Raw genomic sequence first — 24,898 nt, forward strand, 5'->3', positions numbered from 1 at the left:
AATTTTAAGACAAATTTTTATTACAAATGCATTAAATCAGCCCGTAGTGCTGACTATCGCTGACCTATAAAGAGGGAAAAGTGGTTGTATGTTTTTATACTTCTTTATTATGTGTAAACAATAGCAAGATGTTTTTTTCTCAAAAATAGGAGTGTTCCCTGCTTTTTTCATATTAGAAATTCAGGTCCCATCTAGCTCTGGGGTGGGACTGAATATTGGAAAGCTAATGAAATTGGAGTGTACATCAGAAGCATAAACTCTGTGCAATTGAGGAGAGACCATTTTTAATTTGACTGTTTAAAAGCTTGTTCTTTCTTTTATTTTAGTTACTGAGGTTCAATAAAACCTCAGCAATAACATTTTGGAGAAAGGCAGCCTGTTGTTCCTAATTTTGGAATTATGTATTAAAGTGGTTTTAAGTAAGGATCTGTAGAACCTTTGTACCATTATAAAGATTGTTACTGGCTTTCTGTTAGTGTTGTGCTGTTGTTTAAATTCTTGCCAGTATGTTGCCAAAAATTTGTTTCTAGATGGCTGTTGTGATATTTTGAATATTTCACTGTGGTGAGAATACATGCTGCATTGCTGTCTTTTGTCCTGCAGTCTTCTGTTCTCTGTCCCCTTCTGGTAGTCTTGAATTAATAAGCTTTTTCCATAGAGATGAACATGAAGTTTTGGCTGATTTAATGCATGCCTGTTAAAGATTTGTCTTCCTGTTTGAGTTAGAGCATCAACAGACTGGATGGTGACAGAACTCCATCAGCATCCAGTACAGCTGAACGAGGAATGGTGAAGCCAATGATTAGAGTGGAACAGCAGCAAGATTATCGCAGGCAGGATGGCAGGTAGGAGTATACATTGTATCGCTTCTAATGTCAGTAAATATACATTTCTTTCTGGAAGCATGAAGCAAGGTTTCATCAAAATGTATAAAATGGTAGGTGTTTGCCTGGTTCTTCCCTGGGGAAAAAAGTGTTTAATGAAGAGATCCACTCTAACCCATTCCACTGTAATGCAGAAATTAAGAACATTAAAATACCTTATTTTTATGTGTTTTATTTTTCTACAGTTTGTGTCTGTCTTTCCCAGACAAATTGCTGTTTTCTCAATTTGTAATATCATTGTTAATTTATTTGGTCATTTAAACACATCTAATAGAATATTTTTAAGAAGTACAGAATTTCTTGACATCTGTTGGTTGGGCTTCCACATTTGTCAACTGGGTTGACGTGCTCCATATTTAGACAGAAAAACACAGCCATAGGCACTTTTAGTCCTTGTAGCAAAGCAGTTGGCAGGATTTGTGGACAGACCATTTCAGTCATTCCTAATTTGTGAAACATTTAGCACAACTTGAGAAAACAAAGTATGATGTTTGTCTCTGAGAGTCTTCCTAAAACTGGTTCTTAAATTTTAAGTTCTTTGATTAATGACCCCTGCATGTATTGTATTTGAAATTCGCATGCATCTAAGACTGAAAGACATTTTCCAGCAATATCCACTGGTCCATGTCCTTTCAGGTAGAATGGGTGGCAGGGAGTGACAACCTCTCCGTTTCTTTTCTACCACCTGTGGTCTGAGACTACTTCTCCAGTGTTAGTTTGGCTATTTACAACTAGTTGTGAAGAAGGCTATGAAACCAGTTTTAGCTAGTTTACACTTAGAGTAGTTTAATAGTCTTGGGGAATGCCGGGGGGGGTGGGTGGTGTGTGTGTGTGTGTGTGTGTGTGTGTGTGTGTGTGAAATCTCCTAATCTGATCATCCTTCTCCCTGTATGAAATGCCTAGTATGCTCAGGATTCAAAATCTGTGTGACTTGCAGCTGGGCTTTCCTGGTTAGCAGTGAACATAGTCATAGAATACTAGAACTGAAGGACCTTGAGAGGTCATTGAGTCCCGTCCCTTACCCTGACGAAAGGACTAAGCACCTTGTAGATCATCCCTGACAGATGTCTGTCTAACCTGCTCTTAAATATCTCCAGTGATGGAGATTCCACAACCTCCCTAGAGTGTTTATTCCAGTGTTTAACCACGCTGACAATTAGGAAATTTTTCCTGATGTCAAACCTAAACCTCCCTTGCTGCAGTTTAAGCCCATTGCTGCTTGTCCTATCCTCAGAGGCCAAAGAGAACAATTTTTCTCCCTCCTCTTTGTGACACCCTTTTAGATACAGGCAGTCCCCGGGTTACGTACAAGATAGGGACTGTAGGTTTGTTCTTAAGTTGAATCTGTATGTAAGTCGGAACTGGCATCCAGATTCAGCCGCTGCTGAAACTGATCAGTTTCAACAGCGGCTGAATCTGGACACCAGTTCTGACTTACATACAGATTCAACGTAAGAACCCCAGGCGTCCCCAAGTCAGCTGCTGCTGAAACTGATCAGCAGCTGATTCCAAGAAGCCCGGGGCAGAGCAACTCTGCCTCGGGCTTCCTGTAGTCAGCCGCTGGCCAGTTTCAGCAGCGGCTAACTTGGGGACGCCTGGGGCAGAGCAGCTCGGGTGCTGCTGGGTTGGTCCAGTAGCGTGGCCGCTCCTCGGCGCTACTGGACCAACCCAGCAGCACCCCAGCTGCTCTGCCCCAGGCATCCTGATTCAGCCACTGCTGAAACTGATCAGCAGCGGCTGAATCAGGACTCCTGGGGCAGAGCAGCTGGGGTGCTGCCGGGTTGGTCCAGTAGCGCCAAGGAGCGGTGCTGCGGTACCAACCGGCAGCGCCCCACCTGCTCTACCACAGGCCCGGGGCTTTGCTCCACGTCTCCCTGGTCTGCTGGGGGGAGGGGAGGGCACTGACTGCGTTCTCCCCCCCCCCCCCCCCCCCCAGCAGACCAGGGAGATGCGGAGCAAAGCGGCGGAGGACCCGGGCCGGACCGCGGCGCTTCCCGCTGATCTGGAAGCGCCGCGGGTCTGGCCCCGGGTCCTCCGCCGCTTTGCTCCCCGTCTCCCTGGTCTGCTGGCTCCCCCAGCAGACCAGGGAGACGGGGAGCAGCTTTTCTCACCCCGGAGGAGGCGGACGGCGGGACCAGGCGTCCCGCCGCTCCAGTCCTCTGGGACGAGAAAAATCCCCGTTCGTAACTGCAGATCCGACATAAGTTGGATCCGCGTAACTCGGGGACTGCCTGTACTTGAAAACTGCTATCATGTCTCCTCTGTCTTCTCTTTTCTAAACTAAATAACCCTAGTTCTTTCAGCCTTTCCCTATGGGACATGTTTTCTAGGCCTTGAATCATTTTTGTTGCTCTTCTTTGGATCATCTCCAATTTTTCCATATCCCTCCCAAAATGTGGTGCCCAGAACTGGACACTATTTCAACTGAGGCCTAATCAGCGCAGAATAATTATTTCTCGTGTCTTGCCACACTCCTGTTAATGCATCCCAGAATCACATTTGCTTTTTTTGCAACAGTGTCACACTGTTGACTTGTATTTAGCTTGTAGTCCACTATGACAGTGGCCAATGCCAGATGCTCCAAAAGGAATGAACAGAACAGATAATCAGGTGATCCCTCCCATGTCTCCTATTCTCCAGCCTCTGACAAACATAAGAACGGCCGTACTGGGTCAGACCAAAGGTCCATCTAGCCCAGTATCCTGTCTGCCGACAGTGGCCAACACCAGGTGCCCCAGAGAGGGTGGACCGAAGACAGTGATCAAGCGATTTGTCTCCTGACATCCCTCTCCAGCCTCTGACAAACAGAGGCCAGGGACACCAATTCTGTCAACTGGCTAATAGCCTTTTATGGACCTAACCTCCAGGAAATTATCTAGCTTCTCTTTAAACTTTGTTACAGTCCTAGCCTTCACAGCCTCCTCTCGTGAGGAGTTCCACAGGTTGACTACACGCTGTGTGAAGAAGAACTTTCTTTTATTAGTTTTAAACCTGCTACCCATTAATTTCATTTGGTGTCCTCTAGTTCTTCTATTATGGGAACTAATAAATAATTTCTTTATCACCAAGGCATTGCTGAGGAGCCTCAGCCCCAGTGCTGCCTCTTCCTACCACAGCCTAACCTGCTGCAGAGGGGACGGATCATTCTCCAGTGGTTTCCTGCCGCTGAAAATAGGCTTACCTGCCATAAGTGGCATTTTTGCCGTAGGTTGCCGACCACTGCTGTACAGGATGGTACTGTAATTAGATGAAGATTAAAGGGAACTTGATTCATCACTATTAGAAATAAAAATGTAGTCTCAAGCTGCTTCTAAAATATCTGGTGAAGTTGCTTCATAAAAGCTTGTTCAGTAAATATTTACAATTAAACTAGTTCTTTAGGCTTAGTTTGATTAGCTTTTCCCCTGTTTATCCCTGAGGGGTTTTTTTTAGTAATGACATTGACAGGACTCAAATATCATGTGGCAAAATGACTTAATTATTATAACATACAGTGCAAAGGAGGATATTCATTAATACTATACTCCACAATTAAGTATTATTGACATCTGTTTTCTTTCAAAAAGCACAGTGTGTGAATTTAAGAGGAGGAAACAGTTGAATAGAAAGAGTTTATATTTGCAATGTACACTTTTTTGGAAAATAGAAACTCAAAAACAAAGCCCTTGGAGAAAAACACATCATTTGACAGTTGAATTAACTTTACTTGTGTGAATTTATTTTTTTTATTTTTTTTTTAATATTCATTCTTTCTTTAGATCTCAGGAAGTTGGGCCAGAACTCGTATTACCTGCAAGCATCGAATTCAAGGAAAGCTGTGAGTATTTAATAGTTGTTAGCAACTATTTAAAATATTAAATAAAACAATAAGGTAAAAAAGTTCATTTCTTAATCACTTTGAAAGCACAAAAGGACACATATTAGTAAAGTTCAGAAATAACTTTAAAAAAAAACATTTATTTTACCAAAAAGGCTGGCTTGAAAAGAAAGAAAAATTATTCAGGTTATTAATGGGTCCTTGTATAACTACATTGAAATTCCCTGTCTACAAAATAAATTAAATTGCAATCAGAGTTGTTAATAGAAAAGAGAGATCAGATCAAAACCATTCCCCTTAATAAAAATTCTCCATATTATTAATTTATAAACTAGGTCTTGGTCAAAAGTCCAATTTCAAGTTGTTAATCCATAAGAGTATTAATTTAAAACATTAGTTTAGATAATCTCATTTTTTTTACTGATGGAAATATTGTAGACTCTCGGCTTTACAAGAAGTCCCCAGGTTACATCAATCCGACTTACGTTGGATTCCTAGTTACGAACGGGGGAGGGGAAGCGACAGTGGGGGAGGCACCCTGCACTAGCTGCGCCCTGGCGGCAGCATTTACGTTCTGGCGGTGCTGAGGGAGCCCGGAGTGCCTGGTGCATTGTGGTAAGAGGGAGACCTGGGGGGGGGGGGAGGAGGAGGCGGGGAGATTTAAAGGGGAATCTGCCTCCGCCATTAAACACCCGGCCTTGCGCCGGGCTGCAGCCTCCGGGCGCTGCAGCGGCCGGTCGGGGCGCACAGAGTACGCTTGGCCCCAGCCCCAGAGACCGGCCGCGGGGGGGGGGGGAGGGGATGCGAAGCGCCGCCGGGGCCTCTTTAAAAAAAAAAAAAACCCCGTGCCGAGGCCGACTTACATCCAAATTCAACTTAGCATACCAATTCTGACTTACATACAAATTCAACTTAAGAACAAACCTACAGTCTCAATTTTGTACGTAACCCAGAGACTTCCTGTACTATGACATTTTTATGTATTTAAAACAACCACCAGTTGTATAAGAAAATTTCAGACCAGAGATTGAAACTTCACAATATTGGAATACTTGAACATATGATGTTTGGTGGGCAAACAAACACTGTTTTGACTGTAAGAAAGCTTTGGATGAGTGCAGTGAAAAGGGAAAATTGTATTTACTTGATATTGTAGAACTTCAGAGTTACAAACACTTCAGGAAAGGAGGTTGTTCATGACTCTGAAATGTTTGTAATCCTGAGCAAAATGTTATGGTTGGTCTTTCAAAATTTTACAGTTGACTATTGATTTAATACAACTTTGCAATGGAGAAGAAAAATTCTGCTTTTAACCATCTTAATTTTAAATGCAACATGCACAGTTTCCTTATGTTGTCAAATCTTTTTTAAGCTTTCCCTTTACCTTTTTAGTGGTGTATGTTTAATAGAGTACTTGTCTGTACATTTTTTTTTTAATATCACTGCATGGTTTTGGTTGCAAATGAGGGGTGTGGTTTAGTAGTCAGATCATAATTCTGGTGTTTGTAACTCTGAGGTTCTACTGTACATAAATGGGAAATAATGTTGAGCCATTTCCTCTTACATAATTTTCTACTTGTAGCCAGTTGTTTTGTTGTACCTTAGTAATTGTAGTACTGTACATAGTTGAGACAAATAGGAACATATGTGCTAAAAAAAACCCAAAAAACAGAAGAAACCCATCATATTACTTTGCTTTATGAAATTTTATTTTATTCTTCCTCTCCTTTGGTGATATATGTTTTTGTTTCCACAGCTGAAGATGCCTTCTTATCTGCCATTATTAATTATACCAACAGCTCAACTGTTCATTTTAAATTATCACCTACTTATGTTTTGTACATGACATGTCGGTATGTATTGTCAAACCAGTACAGACCTGACATCAGTCCTACTGAGCGTACTCACAAAGTCATTGCAATAGTCAACAAGATGGTGAGCATGATGGAAGGAGTTATACAGGTGAGTTTGATCTGCAGAGACAAGCCAAAAGTATGTAAAATGCAAACATTGTAGGCTATAACTTAAATATATTTGGAAAAGGTTTTTTTTCCCCCTGCTCTAGGGTTTCACTGAAAGTTTCCTGTAGAGTATCAGCCTGTAATATATTTCTCTTGTAAAGATTTTTTTTTCTTGTGAGGTGCTAAACTACATTCCCTTGGGAGAAATTTGTGGCTGATGAATACCTACATGGTTAGAGTAAGATTTTTTTTTTCATCCCCACCTTGTTGTCCCATTCTTCATAGCAAACCAAAAAAAACCTCACCACATCCCAAACAGTTCTAAAATAGTTTTTCCCATTACGTATTTTTGATCCTTAAGCAATTATGATGTTTATTGTAATTGTTTTTTACTAATGATTGATATTGATCCACTAAATGTGGTATAGAAAATGCTTAATTTTTAAAAAAAGAATGTAATTATTGAACTTTGATCCTTTTTCTCTTACTACATACACACAGAGATAGCACAGCATGATAATACAGCATTCAGTATTGCTGTTTGTTTTCTCAAGTATGCTGATACAGATATGTCTTGCACTAAGAAATATTAGGATAAAAATTGTAGTGTATAGTATGAAATACGTTCCTTAATTTCTTACAAAAATCCCACTGAAGCCTTTAGCATTTTTGCTTTTACAAAGAATATAGGACCAGATCCACAGTAGGAATATCTTGTATTGTCTCCAATATACTTCTACAGTATTTAATTTTCCCATAATGCTCTGAGAGCGTAGTTATATTTCATGTGTTGTTAATAGCACTAACTGATCAGTTGCAGATTTTTCTCAGTGGGAGCATCAAAATCCATGTTCTTTATAATACATAAAGCTTATATGAGTTCTCTTTAAAATTATCAATGAATCAATTATTATATATCATGTATGTATTTCTGGGGTGCCTACAGACTCAGGGTCCCATTGTGCTAGGCATTGTACAAACATATAACAAAGAGACATAATCCCTGTAAAAGTATGAACAGGTAGATAAAACAGAGGGAACATAACAAAACTGTGCTGGTCAGCTTGAAAACCTTGGTTACAGCAAACCTACTGTTAAACATTTTATAGGCATTGCCAGGGCTCGCCGAACTGCGGGGAGCTCCGCTCGCCAGCTGCGCTGTCCGGCGATCTGCGCATGTGCAGATCGCCTGAACCTGGCTCTTCCGGGTTGCAATCTACTCGCCACGGCGAGTAGATTGCATTATTTGTTGAGCCCTGGGCATTGCAGTAGAGAAGAGTTTTAAGAAGAGAGGAGAAAACTGAAGTGGCTTTGCAGATGTTTACAAAATGTTCCTCCCATGCATAAGGTGACATTGGAGAAAGTGTAGTATCATTTGTAAGAATTTGTATAAAAGGAAATCAAGACTTAACATGTGAAGAATGCAGAAGAGGCTCATATCTCAAAATAATAAGGGATAATAAATGGGGCAGTCATAGATGCTGAGAAGCCATAAAAGTGAAGACAGTTTGATGTGGTGAGGGGGTAGCAAGTTGAGAGAGTTAGTGATGATTGAAGTGGTGAGCCAGGAAAATTCTTTTCAGCAGAATTTTGAATGAATATAGGTAGACAAAGAGGGGATTCCTCTTGGCCATAAAGGAGGATGTTGTAACAGATAAGAAAGAAATAAGGAGATCCTAGATAAGAGATTTGGCTGCATAACTGGAGAGGAAAGGCTTGATCTTACACGTTGTGCAGGATGAAGTGGTAGGCTTCAGATATAGTCTGGATGTGAACATCTTCGGAGAGGCCTGAGTCAAAGATTATGCCCAGAGAAGATGATACTGTTTTCCACAGTGACTGAGAAAGGAGAGGCAGGGTGAGGGTTTGAGAGGCAAAGATGAAGAGCTTCATGTTGAGTGTAAGTTGATGGCTAGACATCCATGAGGAGTCAGGGAAACGGTAGCACTTTAGTTTTGGCAGAATGAGGCAAGTCAGGAGCGGAGAGGTAAATTTAAGACACATTAGCATAGAGATGATAGTTGAAATTCTGAATGAGATCACTTGGAGACAGTCTGAAGGGAGAAGAGTGAATCCAGGACTGAGCCCTGTGGAACACCTTCCTCCCTTCCCCCCAACACACACACAGGAAAGGATGAGGCTAATCCTCTGAACGAGTGATTACAGAGAGAGAACTACCAGGAAAGGACAGTCATGGTAACCAAGTGGGAGACACGATTTCAGGTTGAGCACGATAAATTGTAATGAAGGTGGCTGGCATGCTAAGGTGGATAAAGACAAAATATGCTAAGTCAGAGTTTTGGCCAGGAAATGTTCATTGGAGCCATTGGTGGAAGCTGGGTTGGAGGACCATACAGAGAGCAGTTGAAGGAGAGTCACTTTGGAGTGTGTGTGTACAGAGAGCTAACAAGTAAAGGGAATAAGGGAGATGGGACAGTAGTTAGGCAAGTGGAGTAAAAAGTGGAGGGCTTTTAGAAGGGGAAAGACTACAGCCAGGCTTGTATTGTGAAGGGAAGAGCTTGAGGAGAAGTTAAGGAGAAAGTTAAATGGAATTGATGAGTGGGACATGCAAGGTAGATGGGATGAGATCACTGGAGAGGAGATAGAGGAGGAAAGCACATAAACATCTGTGCCAGAGATTGAAAAGAGGAGATACGTGTCACAATTCTGATTTTGTTTTTTCTCATCAGAATTGTAGAGACACTTAAGTCATCTAGTATAATTTCCAAATGCTGCTACTCTTAATTATTTTGTGAAGTATTTTCACAATCTTTGGTGGTAGGAATGATGAACAGCACAAAAGATAAAGATTTCATGTGATAAGGAGTAATTTTATGGAAGCATCTGAAAAAGTTGAGTAATGAAGTAGTCTATATTGGAATAGTGCTCTAGCAACCTACTTTAATTATTTTATAAACAAACCTGTTTTTATGTCTGTTGCTGGTCTGAAGTCATTGTATTGTGTTATTGGCCCTCCAAGATTTCTAAATGTCTGCTTTCGGTGAGAATATCTCCTTTTGTAGATAACTACTGGTCATAAGCCAGTTCAGAGTTCTGTTGGGGACAATTTGCCAATTCTAACTGAAATTCTATTGGAATGTCAATCAACACTTTTAGAAATAAAATATGAGATAAGACCTTTTTTGTCAATTGACAATTTATTCATCTTAATACATCTTTATGAATTAAAGTAGAAGTCAGAATGTAGTGTAGGTTGCCGAACTTTTACGTGACTCAATATTTTTATTAAAAAAAACCCAAAGCATTGTTTTAAATTGAAAATCATGTATTAATCTGTTCACCCTTTGTATTTTATTTTTTAATTTTCCTTTTGTCCCTGTTTGTGTTTGTACATTGTCTTCATTTCAGTAGTGTGGGCAAGTAGCTCTGGAATTAGTATTCATGCTGCTACAGAGTGACTTGGGGAATGCTCTACAGAAAGTCTGTGGTGTGCTGACTCTGAAACAGCCAGCAGGCTCAAGGGCATTCCTTGAACTAAGTACCCCAGATTGGTACTCTGGTTCTTTGCTGTTGTATTACTGGTCCACATAAAATATAAGTGGTCTCAGTTGTATCACAGCTACTAATGAAATTTTTTAGGTGTATCTGTTAACCTAAGTGTTATACCTTCATATTTAGTGTTTGATTTCTAAAACTACCATGATTGTTCACAAGTTTCTTTCTTCTGTTCTGTTTGATTTCCTTCGTCCGTTTTTCTCCAGGAGGTAGACCAGGTTGATCAGGTAGGATATACTGCTGGGAACTGATCCTAGCTATATTGGCTTAGCTCAGTTTCTCATGCTGCTTCCATGTCAAATACAATACTCAAACAGCTGGACTGAACAGTTCATAACACTCATTCAGCAACTGGAACATGCAGTACTAAAATTCTTTTTGACTGTGCAACCTTTATCGGCATTCCATAATTTCTGCTTAATGCACTTCAGTGTGAATATGAAATGACCAAAGTTCTTTTTCTTCCCTTTATTTATTTTTTTTTGTCTGTGGTTCCTATTCTTTGGATCTCATCTGAGGTTGCCTAGCCTGGCATTTGTGGTCGGGAGATGGTGAGATAGATCAGTACTCGATACGGAGTTGCTTGGTGTCAAAGCCAGTGACTAGCAGTATCAGGGTGGCAGTGGGTAACAGCAAATAGGAGCTTCTGCACACGCAGATTACCAGATAATGCATACAGCTAAGCTTTCAGCATTGCATAACTAGATGCTAATGCCATTATTCCATTGATTTCACTAATGGCTACTGGACAGAATTTTGAATATACTGTATATATTTACAATGTAGTTTATTTGTTGGAATAATTGCAGTTGGAATAATTGCAGTATTATCATTTGTTATATATAGAAAAATATTTTGCAGATATCTGGTATCTGAGGTATGTTTGAAATGGGAAATGTGCTGGTCTATCTGTGGAGCTCTTAATCTAATAATTTCTGATCAGAAAGGACCTGCCCTGTATTGTTTGCTACTTGTTTTTTTTATTTATAGAAGCAGAAGAATATTGCTGGGGCACTTGCCTTTTGGATGGCAAATGCATCTGAATTGCTCAACTTCATTAAACAAGACCGCGACCTTAGCCGAATTACTTTAGATGCGCAGGACGTTTTGGCACATTTGGTTCAAATGGCTTTCAAGTAAGGGCACTAGAATATTGGGTTTTTTGTATTTGCTATGTGGAAGTATTAAGCTTTATAGCTATACTTTTGGAAAGTACTCTGCATTTTTTTTCAAGTTATATATGTCATGATTCTTTAGTTGCATTTTTTTTTAACAGTTTCAACACATGAATAGTAGACAGGCACTCCGTTCTGTTAGTTATTTCATGGTGATAGTAGTAGAAAATGTAAACTGCATTTCTTTGTTGTGTTCCTTGCTAAGCAAATTCTTAGAGAGATCTTGTCCTGAGTGGTCAGGCACTAACTAAGTTTGTTTAAACCAGTATGCATATTCTTTATAATCGGGTATGGTAGCTAGCCAATTTTTATACATCTGATCATGGAAATTTTGAAATACCAAAGTTATTTACCAAAATGTCAGAAACAAGTATAATGGTAACACCTTCAGTCACATTGCTTAATCCCTAATTAGGTTGTTTGTGGATTAATCAGTACAGGTTGAATCTCTCTAGTCTGGCACCATTGGGACCTGACCAGTGCTGAAACAGAGAATTTTGCCAAACTATGGGAGGTCAATATTGTCTAGCAGCATTACCTACACTTCCAGTGCTTTCTGGGCTCTTATAAGACATTTAGGGATAAATTAGGGATAAATAACAGTACTGAACATTGAGAGCCAGGACTGGTGGCTGTACACAAACTTGATGGGGACTATAAACTTGATCACACCCATAAGTGGACATCTGTCTAACTAAAATCATGCCCAACTACAGATATTGCCAGACCAGAGAGGTTCAATCTGTAGCAGCTATGCATTGTATTAGCCTATAATAATAGCTGGAGCTATTTCATTCTATAATTTCCTGCTGTTAGTCAGGAGGAGTCAGGATTTACTGCTGAGGAGTCCTCACAGGTCTCTGGCTCCATTGATGATGATAACCAGAAGGCTGCTTGCGTGTGTTCTCAGTAATGTGTGCTGTGTGGACTTGTGCACTTAGTCTCCACAGCAGACCCCAAGAAAGCCCCCAAAGACCACAAATCAGATAAGGATCGAAGGTGGATGGCCAGGTTTATTGTTAAGTGAAGGACAGTAATAATTGTCAGAAGTCTCTACTGAACTGCTACGCATTCGTAACAATGGAATGACTCAATAGGTCATCCAAAGATTGCCCCCCAAGATACCATTTTATATACAGGTACAAACAAGTTACGCATCACTGCTGACATGTCAGGTTACCACCCTCTGACGCTACTTAGATACCACTCATCAACCTGTACCTCGCGGTTTGATTAGATCTCTATCCATTATACTGTCATTTTAGATGCTTTCCTGAACATGGGTTTGTATCTGTGGGGAGTGTGTACCAAGGTCTTTTTTAATGAACTGGTGGTACCACTAGCTTTCAACTTATGACCAGTACCAATTACTATTCTACACCTGGGCCTATTACCAGTTAGTGTTTTGCGTACTCAGCCCTGTTCATGCCAAGTTCTGTTAGCAGGGGACTGCCTCTTGCTCACAGCTTAGCTTTGCTTTGTTAGCCATGTTTCGTCCATTGTTAGCTAGGCCTTAGGCCTCTAACCAGGCCTAAGCTACATAGACTAATGTTTTAGGCCTTAGTCTTACTACATTTGTAGTATGTATTTTTGTTTCATCTGTCTACGAAGTAATTTGATTTTTTTTCCCCTCTACATTTCTGGACATTTGATATTGAGGATTTGTTTAAGATAGTTGCTCAGATAATCTTGGAGTGTAGATACGGTCTTAATGAGTTTTCAAGGTTCAGCACCAAATAATAAGACACAATTTACGAGAGTGTTAAATATTCAAGCTTTAATTTGGAATACAGGGCTTCTGTTTCTTAAGATTGTCTTTAGGGTTATGAAGGGATATGTAGCAGATCAGGTAGTGATGCACCACATGATTTAATTTAAAAGGGGATGGGAATGGGATGGGAATGGGCTGATGGCCTGGGGCTAAAAAGTGAGAATATATGTGTATTTTGTTGTGGAATAAGACCTTAATTGTGGGATTCCAAACTCTGTCATTACCTAGTATAGTCTCTTAATTTGTGGGCAAGAATGTCAGACCCATGAAAATGAATCCACACAGAATATTCTTTTCATATAGCAATTACTACAAGAAAGTAATTAGGATCAGAATAGCAACTTACAACAATCAACTGTGCAACTTGATGTTAAACATAAGTTACTTAGTGATTGAAAGTTCAGTCAGGGTAGAACTTCTCCTAGATCAGTGTTATGTGTTACTGGTTTGAAATGCAATCTTCCAAATCATTTGCTGTCTTCGTCACACATTAGCTTGTACATTATACAGTTTTTTATGACTGTGGATGGCAATGTATTTGTTTTGTAGCTAAACTGATTCTAACAGTTATTCACACAGTCACCATCTTTTGAATATATCTTTTATCATCACATTGTAACTTCTAAGCTGCCAGAAGACTAGTACCAACTTCACATAACTTAAAAATTTGCTTTTTCATTTATGACACATGAACACAAAATCAGTAGTGTAGTTGAGGATACGTGCAGGTGAACAGAATTTACCCACTTCTCATGTGGGAAATATGGAGTATAGTGTATATGCTTTCTTAGCCTTGTCCAACTATATAACATATTACAAGGTTAAAAAGTCTGCTCTGAAAGTATTTATTTAGTTGCATGATCAAAAAGTCTACCAGAATTTGTTGAAATTATTTGCAATGAGATTTTTAAAATCAGGTACTTTACATAATTAGAAATGTGTTAAGATGGAACAGCAAGGTAGGGAAGTAAAACTTTCCTCAAAGCTTTATTGAAGGAAGCCATAAAAGTCATTACGTAAAGACTTGAGGAAAATATTACAGCTTGATTCCAATCAACTAGTTGGGTTTGAATTTTAGCATTCCGCAACACACACAAATGTTATGAATGAAAAACTCTGCAAAACAATATCCAGAAAAAAGTCATTAATATTAAACTAAAAGTTTTAAAATTAAATTACTTTTCTCTCTCTCCAAGTTGAGTGAAATGCAAAAAATAAGCAAGATTTAAAAAAAACCTACGAAATGTAGGTTCTCTTACGCTAGCTCAGTGCTAGAATGTTTAGATTACAAATACTGACGGAGCTATTGTTGTTTTACAGTATTTCCACTGGAATTAAACAAAAAATAAAAAACGTTGTGTGAGGGTCACTTTCACAAAACACTAAATTATGGGTCCGTTTTGGCCTGACAAAAGCTCTCTCTGATAAAAATTAATTCATGACATTCACAAAATGAATATTTCAAAGATTCAGTTTCAAATGTCCAAAGAATCTTCTTAATGGTGAATTACTGGTTGCATGTTTCTAGAAAGGAGGTGTTAGCGCTTGGTCACATGTATCATTTCAAGAAGCATATTGGTTCAGATTCAGTCTTATGCTAATGACAGTATTAGGCATTTTATGACTTTTACAGTAAATTGTGGTACTTTGCTTACAAAATAACATGAATAATTGACATGTGCATGACTTCCAAAATTGCATTAGGGCAACTCTACAGAATAGGAACCATATTTGCACCTGTTTCCTAATAATGTAAGCTATTATTGCTACTAATAGCTCCAGATTTAAATAATGTATATGGGGTTCTAATATATGTTCTGGATAACAGATTCCATATAAGTCAAGCAAAATTTGTAATAATGGAAAATCTAAACTCTGTTCTTTTTCAGATATTTAGTTCACTGTCTTCAGTCAGAGCTTAACAATTACATGCCAGCATTCCTTGATGATCCAGATGAAAATAATCTTCAAAGACCTAAAATAGGTTAGAGTTGCTTGAACTTTTTGTCTTGCTATTTAGTGAACAGATTATAGCTGCTGTTAATGGATTGAGCTGGTCTGTTTTTACCATTGATGAGAAAGTTAAATGGTCTCACTAAAGCTTTAGTTGTTTAAATTCATTACATATGGATAGTAGACTAGACTCTATGGCTAAGTCTACACTACATGCTTCTTGCACAAGAAGCCTTTTGTGCAAGATTTTTTGCGCAAAAACTTCTTGTGCAAAAGCACGTTCACACCTCGGAGCACAAGAGAGCGTCTGCACTGCATGGATGCTCTTGTGCAAGAAAGCTCTGATGCCATTCACAGAATGGCCATCAGAGCACCTGTGCTTTTTCTATAGGGTGCAAGAAACCCCCCTAGAGCATCCACACTTGCCTTTTTGCACAATAGCTGTAGCGCAAAAAGGAGTTATGCTTCGTAAAAGAGACAGCAAGGTGGGGGGGGGGGGGGAGAAGCAACTAGTCGACTATCCCATAAGTGGTGGCTTATGGTTATGGGATAGTCGACTAGTTACTTACATCCCTAGGGGGGTCCACCCTGTATTACTTGGTATGTCTTCCACTAACAAAATTATTAAATAATATACTGTTAGACTTGAACAAAAACACTTAACATTCTTCTAAAATATAAAGTTTAGATATTTTGGATAAGAAGATGGAAGGCCTTTATATACCATGACTATCCTGACCCCCTTCAGTTCCTTCTTACTGTCTGTGGTGGCATTGGAACTTCGTATCTGTCTTTCATCAGCAAGCCTCTGTTGCCTTAGCTAGTTTAGTACTTTTTGTTTCATTATCTATTCAAACACTTAGTAGTTTTCCATTGTAAAACCAATAATTAGTGGGCAGGCTTACCTAAGGCCAGGCCAGCATGACTAGTTGACGACTCCGGCGTCGATGCAGGCACACTTCCCCAGGGAACCAGAGTCCGGTGGAGGTTATAAACTCCCCATCCACTCTGGATACCCATGAGGTAGTGAGAGACCCTCATAGAGATCTCAGAGTTTGGTGCGGGCTCTGCAGGAGAAGTCACCAATGCTGCCTAGAGTACCTCAATCCAAGGGCAAGCCTGCTATGCTGAGGCAACCCATGTCACTGGACTGACACAGGAATGGATCTGTCTCCCCTCAGACACTTGGACTTGCCAGCACTGAGTGGTTAGAAAGCTATCTTCCTGGCCCTCAGCCTAAAATCTGGTGCCAAGCAAATGGCATTTTTCTCAGTCCCGCATATGATAATCATCTTAGTCATCTAGGCACCATTCTCCAGTACCACTGTCAACTCTCTACAGGCTCTGGGCTCATCAGCACCCCTACGGTCATTTCCATCTGGTTCTGAATCAGATGTGCCTTGCAATATTTTAGCAGAAGCCATACCAGCAGGCACAGATGGGAAAAATTGGTGCCCTGATATCCACAGTGGCCTTTCTGCACACCATAGGCTTATCAGTCAGTGCATCCAGGGGATCTAGGTCAGTGGCCTTGACTCACCACTGTTCCAGATTGTCAAGGGATGCCTGAGCTTCATAAGCCCTAAAAGCTATGGTCCCTAGACCTCTGGAGGAGTCCATGGACACTGGGGTGACTTCAGAGCCCGATTCTGCATATTGCTAGATGAAGTGGTGGCATGCATCTGCACTATTGGGCCTCCATCAATAGACCATAAAGCCTATGAAGATCTCTGAGTGGTCTGCAACTTAAATTAGCAGGTGGTGGAGGTCCAAGAACTGAGTATCCCAGAGTGGATATCTTAGTGCCAGAGGGACCTTCTAGGATAGCTTTATCAATTATAAAGACTATACTGGTGAACAATATGTTGTGGCAAACACAGCTTCATTGCCCCCTCTGGCTAAGGAGATAGAAAGAAACTTGGTTTTCTCTAGGGGGTACAAATTCCTGTTTTTTCCTACACTTATCCTACTTTGCTGATCGTATCTGAAGTGAACAAAAGAGGCAAAGCCAGCAAGTGCCAGACCCCAAAGCCAAAGAGGCCAAAATATTAGACCTCTTTGGTAGGAAGATTTGTGTAGCAGATGGTCTTCAACTAAGAATAGCCAACCAAAAGGCTATCCTCAGTAGATAGCATCCTAGAAGTGATAAGCATATGTTTCATTGTTCATTTAAAAGGGTAAGACTGTTATCAGAACTTCACTGCAAGCCTCACTTGATTTGGCTGACTAAGCAGCCAGGACCTTGCCCTCAGGGATAGTCATGTGGTGGGCCTCCTGGCTTCAGGCTTCTGGGCTATTACCAGAGGTCCAGAGAACCCTCTAAAACCTCCTATTTGAAGGGAAGGATCTATTTTTGGAGGAAACAAGTTTTAAGCTCCGCTCACTGAAGGACTCAAAAGCTACTATGAAATCACTTGGTATATGTACTCCATTCCCTCAAAGGAACCATTTAGGCTACAGCCGTCACATCAGATATACACTGAGGCCCAGACAGGAATGTCATTAGAACAGAAAGAGGTGCAAGTCTTCTAATCAGCCTGTAGAACAGGGCTATAACTCCGTCAAGTCTGCTACAGGCCCCAAACAAGGGTTTTGAAAGTGCACTCAAGGACAGCGTACCAGGTCTAACCCAGGATCCACATCCATGCTTTCTGAAATGACTCTTCCACTTGTGATATGAGACCATGCATATTATATCAGACTTACGGGTTTTAAGCACAGTTGGTGTTGTGAGATATTCCTTTCAGTTCTCCTAACTCCCTTCCCTGTCCCTCTTCAGTCACACTCCCCCACCCCCGCCACCATGAGCAACTCCTTATAAAGGAAATGCAATAGCTCCTAAACTAGGCACGGTTTAAGAGGCCCCTCATAATGTAAGAGGCAAAGGGTTTTACTCCTGATATGTCCGAATCCACAAGGCCGAGAGTGGTCTGAGGCCCATATTACATTTAAGAGGCCTCAACCAATACATGAAGAGGCTGAAATTCTGCATGGTATCCCTAGCTAGCATTATCCTTTTATTGGATCCGGGCGACTGATATGCCCCCTTCAATATGAAAGACACACACTTTCACATCGCAGTTCTCCCAGCACATAGGCAATATCTCAGATTCATGGTGAACCGCAACCATATTCTGTTTACAGTTCTCGGATGTGGCCTGTCCACCGCCCTGTGCATGTTCACCAAAAGCATGGAGGTTGTGGTAGCCTTTGTCTGAAAGAGTCAAGTCCAATTCCCAACAATGTGTTCACCATTTTGCAACTGGTAGGTGGACCTTCACAAAGCGTGCGTGGGAGTCTTTCAAACATCCATCTCCCACTAATCTTCCGGGTTTTCCAGCCCTAAATTCAGGGACAGTGTATGGTAGTATTGACAAACAACACCAGTGCCATGTTTTACATAAACAGACAAGGGGGAGCGAGGTCATACACTTCCTGCCAAGAAGCCCTACATCTTTCGCACGTCTGCATAGCACACTCCATTCACCTCAAGGCCCAATACTTACCAGATTTGCGGAACAACCTGGCCTAACAGTCTAAGCCTAACGTTTCTTGCACACGAGTAGTCCATCAGAACAGATGTTATCCGTTCAGTTTTCCTGAGATGGGAGTTTTCCTGACTAGACTTATTCACCATCAGGGTAAACAAGAAGAGCAATGTGTTCTGTTCATTCCTGAACAGATGTGTTCATGATTCATGGGGAGGGGAGAGTAGCTAATGTATGTGTTTCTCCCAATACTGCTGGTTCACAAGGTCCTGCTGAAGAGAGACAGGGATGGAGAAGATGTAATGTTTCTGGCTCTGAAATGACTATGGTTCACCCCCCTGTTGGAGTTGTCAGTGGAGCCCTATTAGTTCTACCACTGTACCTGGACCTCATTTTGTCAATCGCAGTACTTTTAAATGTTTGAGACAAGATGAAAAATATAGCTAGTTTATTTAATAAGAACTTGACGTTCTAGTTAGTCCATATGTATGTTAAAAAAAAAAAAAACCCACACACCTCTCCAAACAACCACCACCGCCATCTTTGAGCATTAGTGATAGTTTCTTCATTTGAAAAACTAAACATGCATTACAGAGTATTAATAGACTTCTTTATCAGGAAATCTCTAGCAAGTTACCTGCTTGAATTAAAGCTAGTAGGAGTGCAACGTGTCTATTATATAATGTAGTGGTAGAAAGGTTGAACTAGAATTTAATTTAAACATAGGCATTTGTGAACGAGAGTACATTTTAGGTAATTTTAACTACCTTGTGCCATGTATTAACTTGAGCTTACACTATAATCCGTGGCTATATTCTGTTAGAAGTGGAAAAACCAATAATTATTTGTCTTCTGAAAAAGTGCATGTTAATTATTACTAGTATGATATAGCTAAAATGTATTCTGTGCATAAGAACTCTAACTTTATAAGAATTTTAATGTATTTATTTTGTGTTGGAATCTAAAATGTATAATTAGTTGGTTTCTGTACTTGAACACCTTATAAAAAGCCATAAAAATTCAACTTTATTCACTTAAATCTTAATTTTTAAAACAGATTTTTATCAGTTAAATTCTTGAAATATATTCTGGAATAAATATCAAGTGTGTAGGTGTCATTCTGGAACGGTGTTCTAATTTGTCTTTCATAATTCATGTAATAGTACCTAATACCAATATTAAATTCAAACTGGATGCCTCAACTTACTTTTTGTTGAACCATAAATACTAATTTGTACTAATACATTCTTCTTTGTCTCTGTAGATGATGTCTTGCATACACTAACTGGAGCTATGTCCCTGTTGCGACGATGTAGAGTGAATGCTGCACTGACTATACAGCTCTTCTCCCAGCTCTTTCACTTTATCAACATGTGGCTTTTTAATAGATTGGTTACTGACCCAGATTCAGGATTGTGTTCACATTATTGGGGAGCCATCATCCGTCAGCAGTTGGGCCATATCGAGGCATGGGCAGAAAAACAGGGTCTAGAATTGGCTGCTGATTGCCACTTAAGCAGGATAGTGCAGGTGAATACTGTTTTGGGGTCTCAGTAAAACATGTACTCCTTGTAAGTGTGTGGCTTTTTCCCCCCCAACAATCCAGCATGATGTAACTTGTTTAAATATATTCTAAAACCCTAGTTCAGTGTGTGTGATTTTGTAAAAATGTCTCTGTATATTAGTAATTTCATTTTCACTAAATGATGTACCTATCTGGGTGTGTTTTCCCCCCAAGCAATTTAAATCAGTTTCTCCCCCAATACAAGAAGTTTGATTAATTTCCAGCTACTGTATGCATGCAAACTAAGCTTGTTACCTAATTTAAGGTTCCCTTGGTTCCTGAACCTAGAGGCAGAGTACTTGTGTTGTAGAAGAGAAATTTAAAAAATGAAGTTTACATCACTGCAGCAATTCTGGCTTCTTGCTGCATGGTATCCCCTGCTCTGCCTTCCTTGTAGAGGAATAGAAACTGAAATATATAAGGGCTATGGTTATGTTAAATTATAATTAAGTTTCCGGTGTGGGTTTTTTTTTAGGCAACTACACTACTTACCATGGATAAGTATTCACATGATGACATTCCAAATATTAACAGTACCTGCTTTAAGTTGAACTCTCTACAACTACAGGCATTATTGCAGAATTATCACTGTGCTCCAGATGAACCATTTATCCCAACAGTAAGTATATGTTTGTTTACCATTTCTGGGCGGAATACCTTGGCTATAGGTATCTTCCACCAGGCAGCTTTGAACCTGGAACCTCTGGAGTTTACTGCTTGGTAGACATTGCTGCTACTGCTTGAGCTAAAAGCCAACTGCTTCTCAGCTTAGGCTGTAGAGCTCTCTTGTTGTTCTCTCTCTCTGTAAGTGGTCTAAGTGCCTCACTAAGTGTGTGGGTTACATATAGAGTTTAATCACCACTTGCCTTGTAAAATAGTGCATTGATTGAATATCACTTTTATAGATGTAGTAAGAAATAGTGTTAAAAATCTTTAACGAAGAATTTAAATGAATGGAAGAAATATTTTGTTTTCTTTAAAGAGTAGGTAGAAATTCTTAATCTGAGTCATTTCTATAGAACAGGCTATTGGAAACACCTTCAGATGGGAGATACATACAGTCTTTTTGCTTACTGAACCAGATCTAAGGTTGTCACACAATTGCTTGAAAAATCTGTTATAAATCTTGCCCAATAGCAACTCTGATTTTGTGTGCGCGCACACAATACTAAGGGTATGTTAATACTGCTGCTGCCAGGTTTGATTTCCAGCACTGGGTAGACAGTGTTGAGCTAGATCTGCTTGTGCTAGCTGCAGCACACTAAAAGTAGCCGAGAAATAGCTAAGAATAGCAATTGCCCAACCTGCTGTCCATATGTGGCACAACATTCACATTGCTATTTTTAGTGTGCTAACTCAAGCTGAGCTAGCCCCAAATTTATCTGCCTGTGCTGGGAATCACATATCCCAACCATAGCATAGACATACTCTGAGATCTGAAAATAAATCATAAATCACAAGATAGCCATTGTAAAGTCTTAGTAAATATGGCAGAACTGATTCTGTAGTATAATTTTAAATGTTCGCCAATTCAAATCCTGTGAATATGGCCTAAATTTGACAATAAATACTATTTTCCATATTCTATTGCAAAACATAGCTTAATTTAATCTACCAGTTTTACAGGCCAGATTCATTCATTTTATTCATTCATTTGCTGTTAGAGACTCGAAGAAAATTGATTAAATTGTTGTCTTTGCATTAATAATAGTTTGCTATTAAAAAAAAAAAACTTTGCTGTTAGCTACTTCATAGTGGTGTCCTACATATGTGAATTTACAATAGGGAAGACTGGGTACATCTGGTCATACCCCTAAAGTCTGAGAAGAGGCCCTAGATTCTAACAGAAGAGGATCCAAGTTGTTCTGAACTCACCTAGATATTTGGAAGACCTGGAGGAGTTAGGATTTTTTCAGATATAAGATTGTATGTTTGTTTCTTGTGTTTTAGAGCCAGCATCTGTTTAGGGCCCTACTTTTGAGATCTTCCAGGCTGTGGGTTATTGAGTAATGCAAATCAGTCCTTGATCCTGAATCCTCCTCGCTCACTAAAGCTATGCAGCCTGTGAGACATTTGCAAAAGCTGTAGCCTCTATTTCAGTTCATGCTTTCATAAAGCTCTGTTCTCTTAATTGTATATCCAGATCAGATGCTTGTCAATAGCACCTCTGCCGTAGCTTTTCAGTGTACAAACTGCTTACACTGATGGGAGTTTTTTCTCTTTTTAGCATAGGTAATCTTCCTAAGAGTGGTAGCTAGGTTGAAGGAAGAATTATTCTGTGATCCAAGTGCTATCTACATCTGGTGTTGGGTCAGTTTAAATATCTTGCTCAGGGGAGCGTGCATTTTTCACACTCCTGAGCAATAATTGGATAAACTTAACTTTTTAAAATAGACCAGACATTACTTTGAAAGAGCAATATTTTAATCTCTAATGGTGCCATCTATCTTGAATATAGTCTTATACTACTGCCCATCACTATAGTATCTGTGTGCCTTCCATGTAAAATCGATAGCAATAGCAAAGTTTCTAATGGATTTCATGAAATGTCTGTCATTTTCCCCTTTTTGGGTGAAAATATGCTTAGGGTTGGGCTTTGATTTTTGTCTTTTTGTTTTTAAGGTTGATTTGGATCAGCATCTCTTTATTGGCTGATGAGGGGCTTTTTTATGTGGGGAGTGTTTCATTGTTTTTAATGTCATTCTTAAAAAAAATGTAATACCTAAAGACAATCAAATTCTGGATTTGCTTCTTCTCTAAAAGTTTATTCCCTATCAGGATCTTCTTAACCGAGAATCCTTTGCCCTTATTCTCATGAGTTTTGTCTTGGGCTTTGTGATCTGTCAAATAGATCATAAAGCAAAATTTGCTGTATAATTTAGAACTGGAGTTAGATCCTAAACTAGTATAGGGACTGAAGTATCATCCTGATGTGCTCATGATGACTTAAATCATGGAGAAGGCTGGCAAGCACAGGTACCAGCTGAAGCCTGTACACCATCTTGATATTCATCTTTAGATACAGTGAATTAAATAAGTAATTCAGCCTGGAGGTGACAAATGCGTGGATCCTTGAGGAAAGGACTTCAGTTGCTAGGTAGCTGGAAGAGAAAAGACATTTTTATGTATTGATGCTACCTGGTCATCCAGGCTTAGTAAGGAGTCACACTTTCAGCTGTTCTCAGGATTATCATTACTATTAAGCTAGTCCATTTGGTTACTGGCAAGTAACTTTTTTTCTGTTATCCCTAACACAAGTTTTGCTTCTGTGTATTTAACCTCTTCCCCCATTCTGATTTGCGGTGTTACATTTTGTTCTTCTGATTTGGAGAGGAACTGAAAGGTGGTTAATATGGTGGGCTCTTTTATGTCTGCTTCTTAAACACTATGTCTTAGGAGCATCTTATACATTCACATTTCAGATTAAAATTTTCCAGAGTTTCTCAGACCAGCAGTGACAAATATGTACCCAAAGAGACAATGTCTTATTTTTAAAAATGTGGTGGTGTTTGAACAGCTGTAGAGTGGAGACAGCCAGAGAGAGAATTGTGGCATGGAGATGGTCTTCCCTTTGAATATTTCAGTGAAAAGGGAACATGATGTGACCATTGTTAGCTTTTGAATATCTTTTGCTAAGATCATAAAAAGTTCAATTAAGGAGACCTCACTCTGTGTTGCTAGTTTTGCTGCACAGTAAAATGTGTTCTGAAGCTGTACATGAAACTTTGCAAGATATGAAGGGCTATTTTGCACTACATATGTGCAAGTGAGAGAATCGCTCTTATGTACGTTTGATAATTGCAAAAGTTTTTATGATATGGGGCCCTTTGGATTTATTTACTATGGTACAAGATAAGGGCTGTCCCTCCAGTGAACCATCTAAGATGTGTGGGACAGGGCATTCTGGCTAAATTGTCCCAGATTATGGACTTATACATTCACAATTATTTGTGAGCCACTGATCATTCATATTTTAAGCAGCCACCTTATGCATTCTCTTACATCATTGGTTTTGTACAAAAAAGGACAAATTATTGTTCAAAAATTATATTAGACTTTGTTTACAGCATAAGAAATGTCAAAATTAAGGTTGCACATGCAATTTTACTTGACTGTGCATATGCATTGCATTGTATTTTTAAATTTCATGTTCACATGCTAATTCTCAGATATGGGCATTATGTACAGTAAACTTCCGATAATCCGGCACCTTTAGGACCCAGGGGGTGCCGGATTATCAGATATGCCGGACTATCAGAAGGGGGGGCTATGAGGGGTCTGGAGTGGGGTGGGAGGGGATGCCACCCCAGGCCCCTCATAGCCCCCCTTTACGATAGTCCGGCTCTGCCCCAGGCATTCCTGATTCAGCCGCTGCTGGTCAGTTTCAGCAGCAGCTGAAACGGGGATGCCTGCAATAGAGCAGCTGGGGTGCTGCCGGGTTGGTCCCGCAGCGCTGAGGGGCAGCACTACAGCACCAACCCGGCAGCACCCCAGCTGCTCTTGGGGACCCCTGGCGCAGAAAAGCTGGGGTGCTGTGGGGTTGGTCCCGCAGCACCGAGAGGCGGCGCTGCAAGACCAACCCCGCAGCACCCCAGCTGCTCTGCCCCAGGCGTCCGGATTCAGCCTGCTGGTGAAACTGACGCTGCTGGTTAGTTTCAGCAGTGGCTGAATCCCGACGCCTGGGGCAAAGCAGCTGGGGTGCTGCCGGGTTGGTCCCGTAGCGCCGCCCCTCGGTGCTGCGGGACCAACCCGGCAGGACCCCAGCTGCT

General features: G+C 40.2%; 1 protein-coding gene across 17 annotated transcripts in view; it reads left to right on the plus strand.

Annotated features, from left to right (window-relative positions):
* AFDN (afadin, adherens junction formation factor) overlaps nt 1-24,898 on the plus strand; it is a 210,140-nt gene that overhangs the window by 121,923 nt on the left and 63,319 nt on the right. For 10 of the 17 annotated variants that reach the window (XR_012902768.1, XM_075924647.1, XM_075924645.1 and 7 more), the window contains exons 12-19: nt 727-845; nt 4,643-4,701; nt 6,458-6,663; nt 10,385-10,405; nt 11,169-11,314; nt 15,014-15,108; nt 19,830-20,095; nt 20,605-20,748. Coding sequence is in view for 16 of the 17 variants with exons in the window: in XM_075924647.1 (XP_075780762.1) it covers nt 727-845; nt 4,643-4,701; nt 6,458-6,663; nt 10,385-10,405; nt 11,169-11,314; nt 15,014-15,108; nt 19,830-20,095; nt 20,605-20,748 (1,056 nt within the window). In the remaining variant the exon portion in view is untranslated. The remainder of the gene's footprint in view (nt 1-726; nt 846-4,642; nt 4,702-6,457; nt 6,664-10,384; nt 10,406-11,168; nt 11,315-15,013; nt 15,109-19,829; nt 20,096-20,604; nt 20,749-24,898) is intronic. The other 7 variants (XM_075924660.1, XM_075924659.1, XM_075924658.1 and 4 more) reach the window with 1 other exon arrangement.

The sequence above is a fragment of the Pelodiscus sinensis genome, chromosome 3 (genome assembly GCF_049634645.1).
Source record: "Pelodiscus sinensis isolate JC-2024 chromosome 3, ASM4963464v1, whole genome shotgun sequence".
Taxonomy (NCBI): Eukaryota; Metazoa; Chordata; order Testudines; family Trionychidae; genus Pelodiscus; species Pelodiscus sinensis.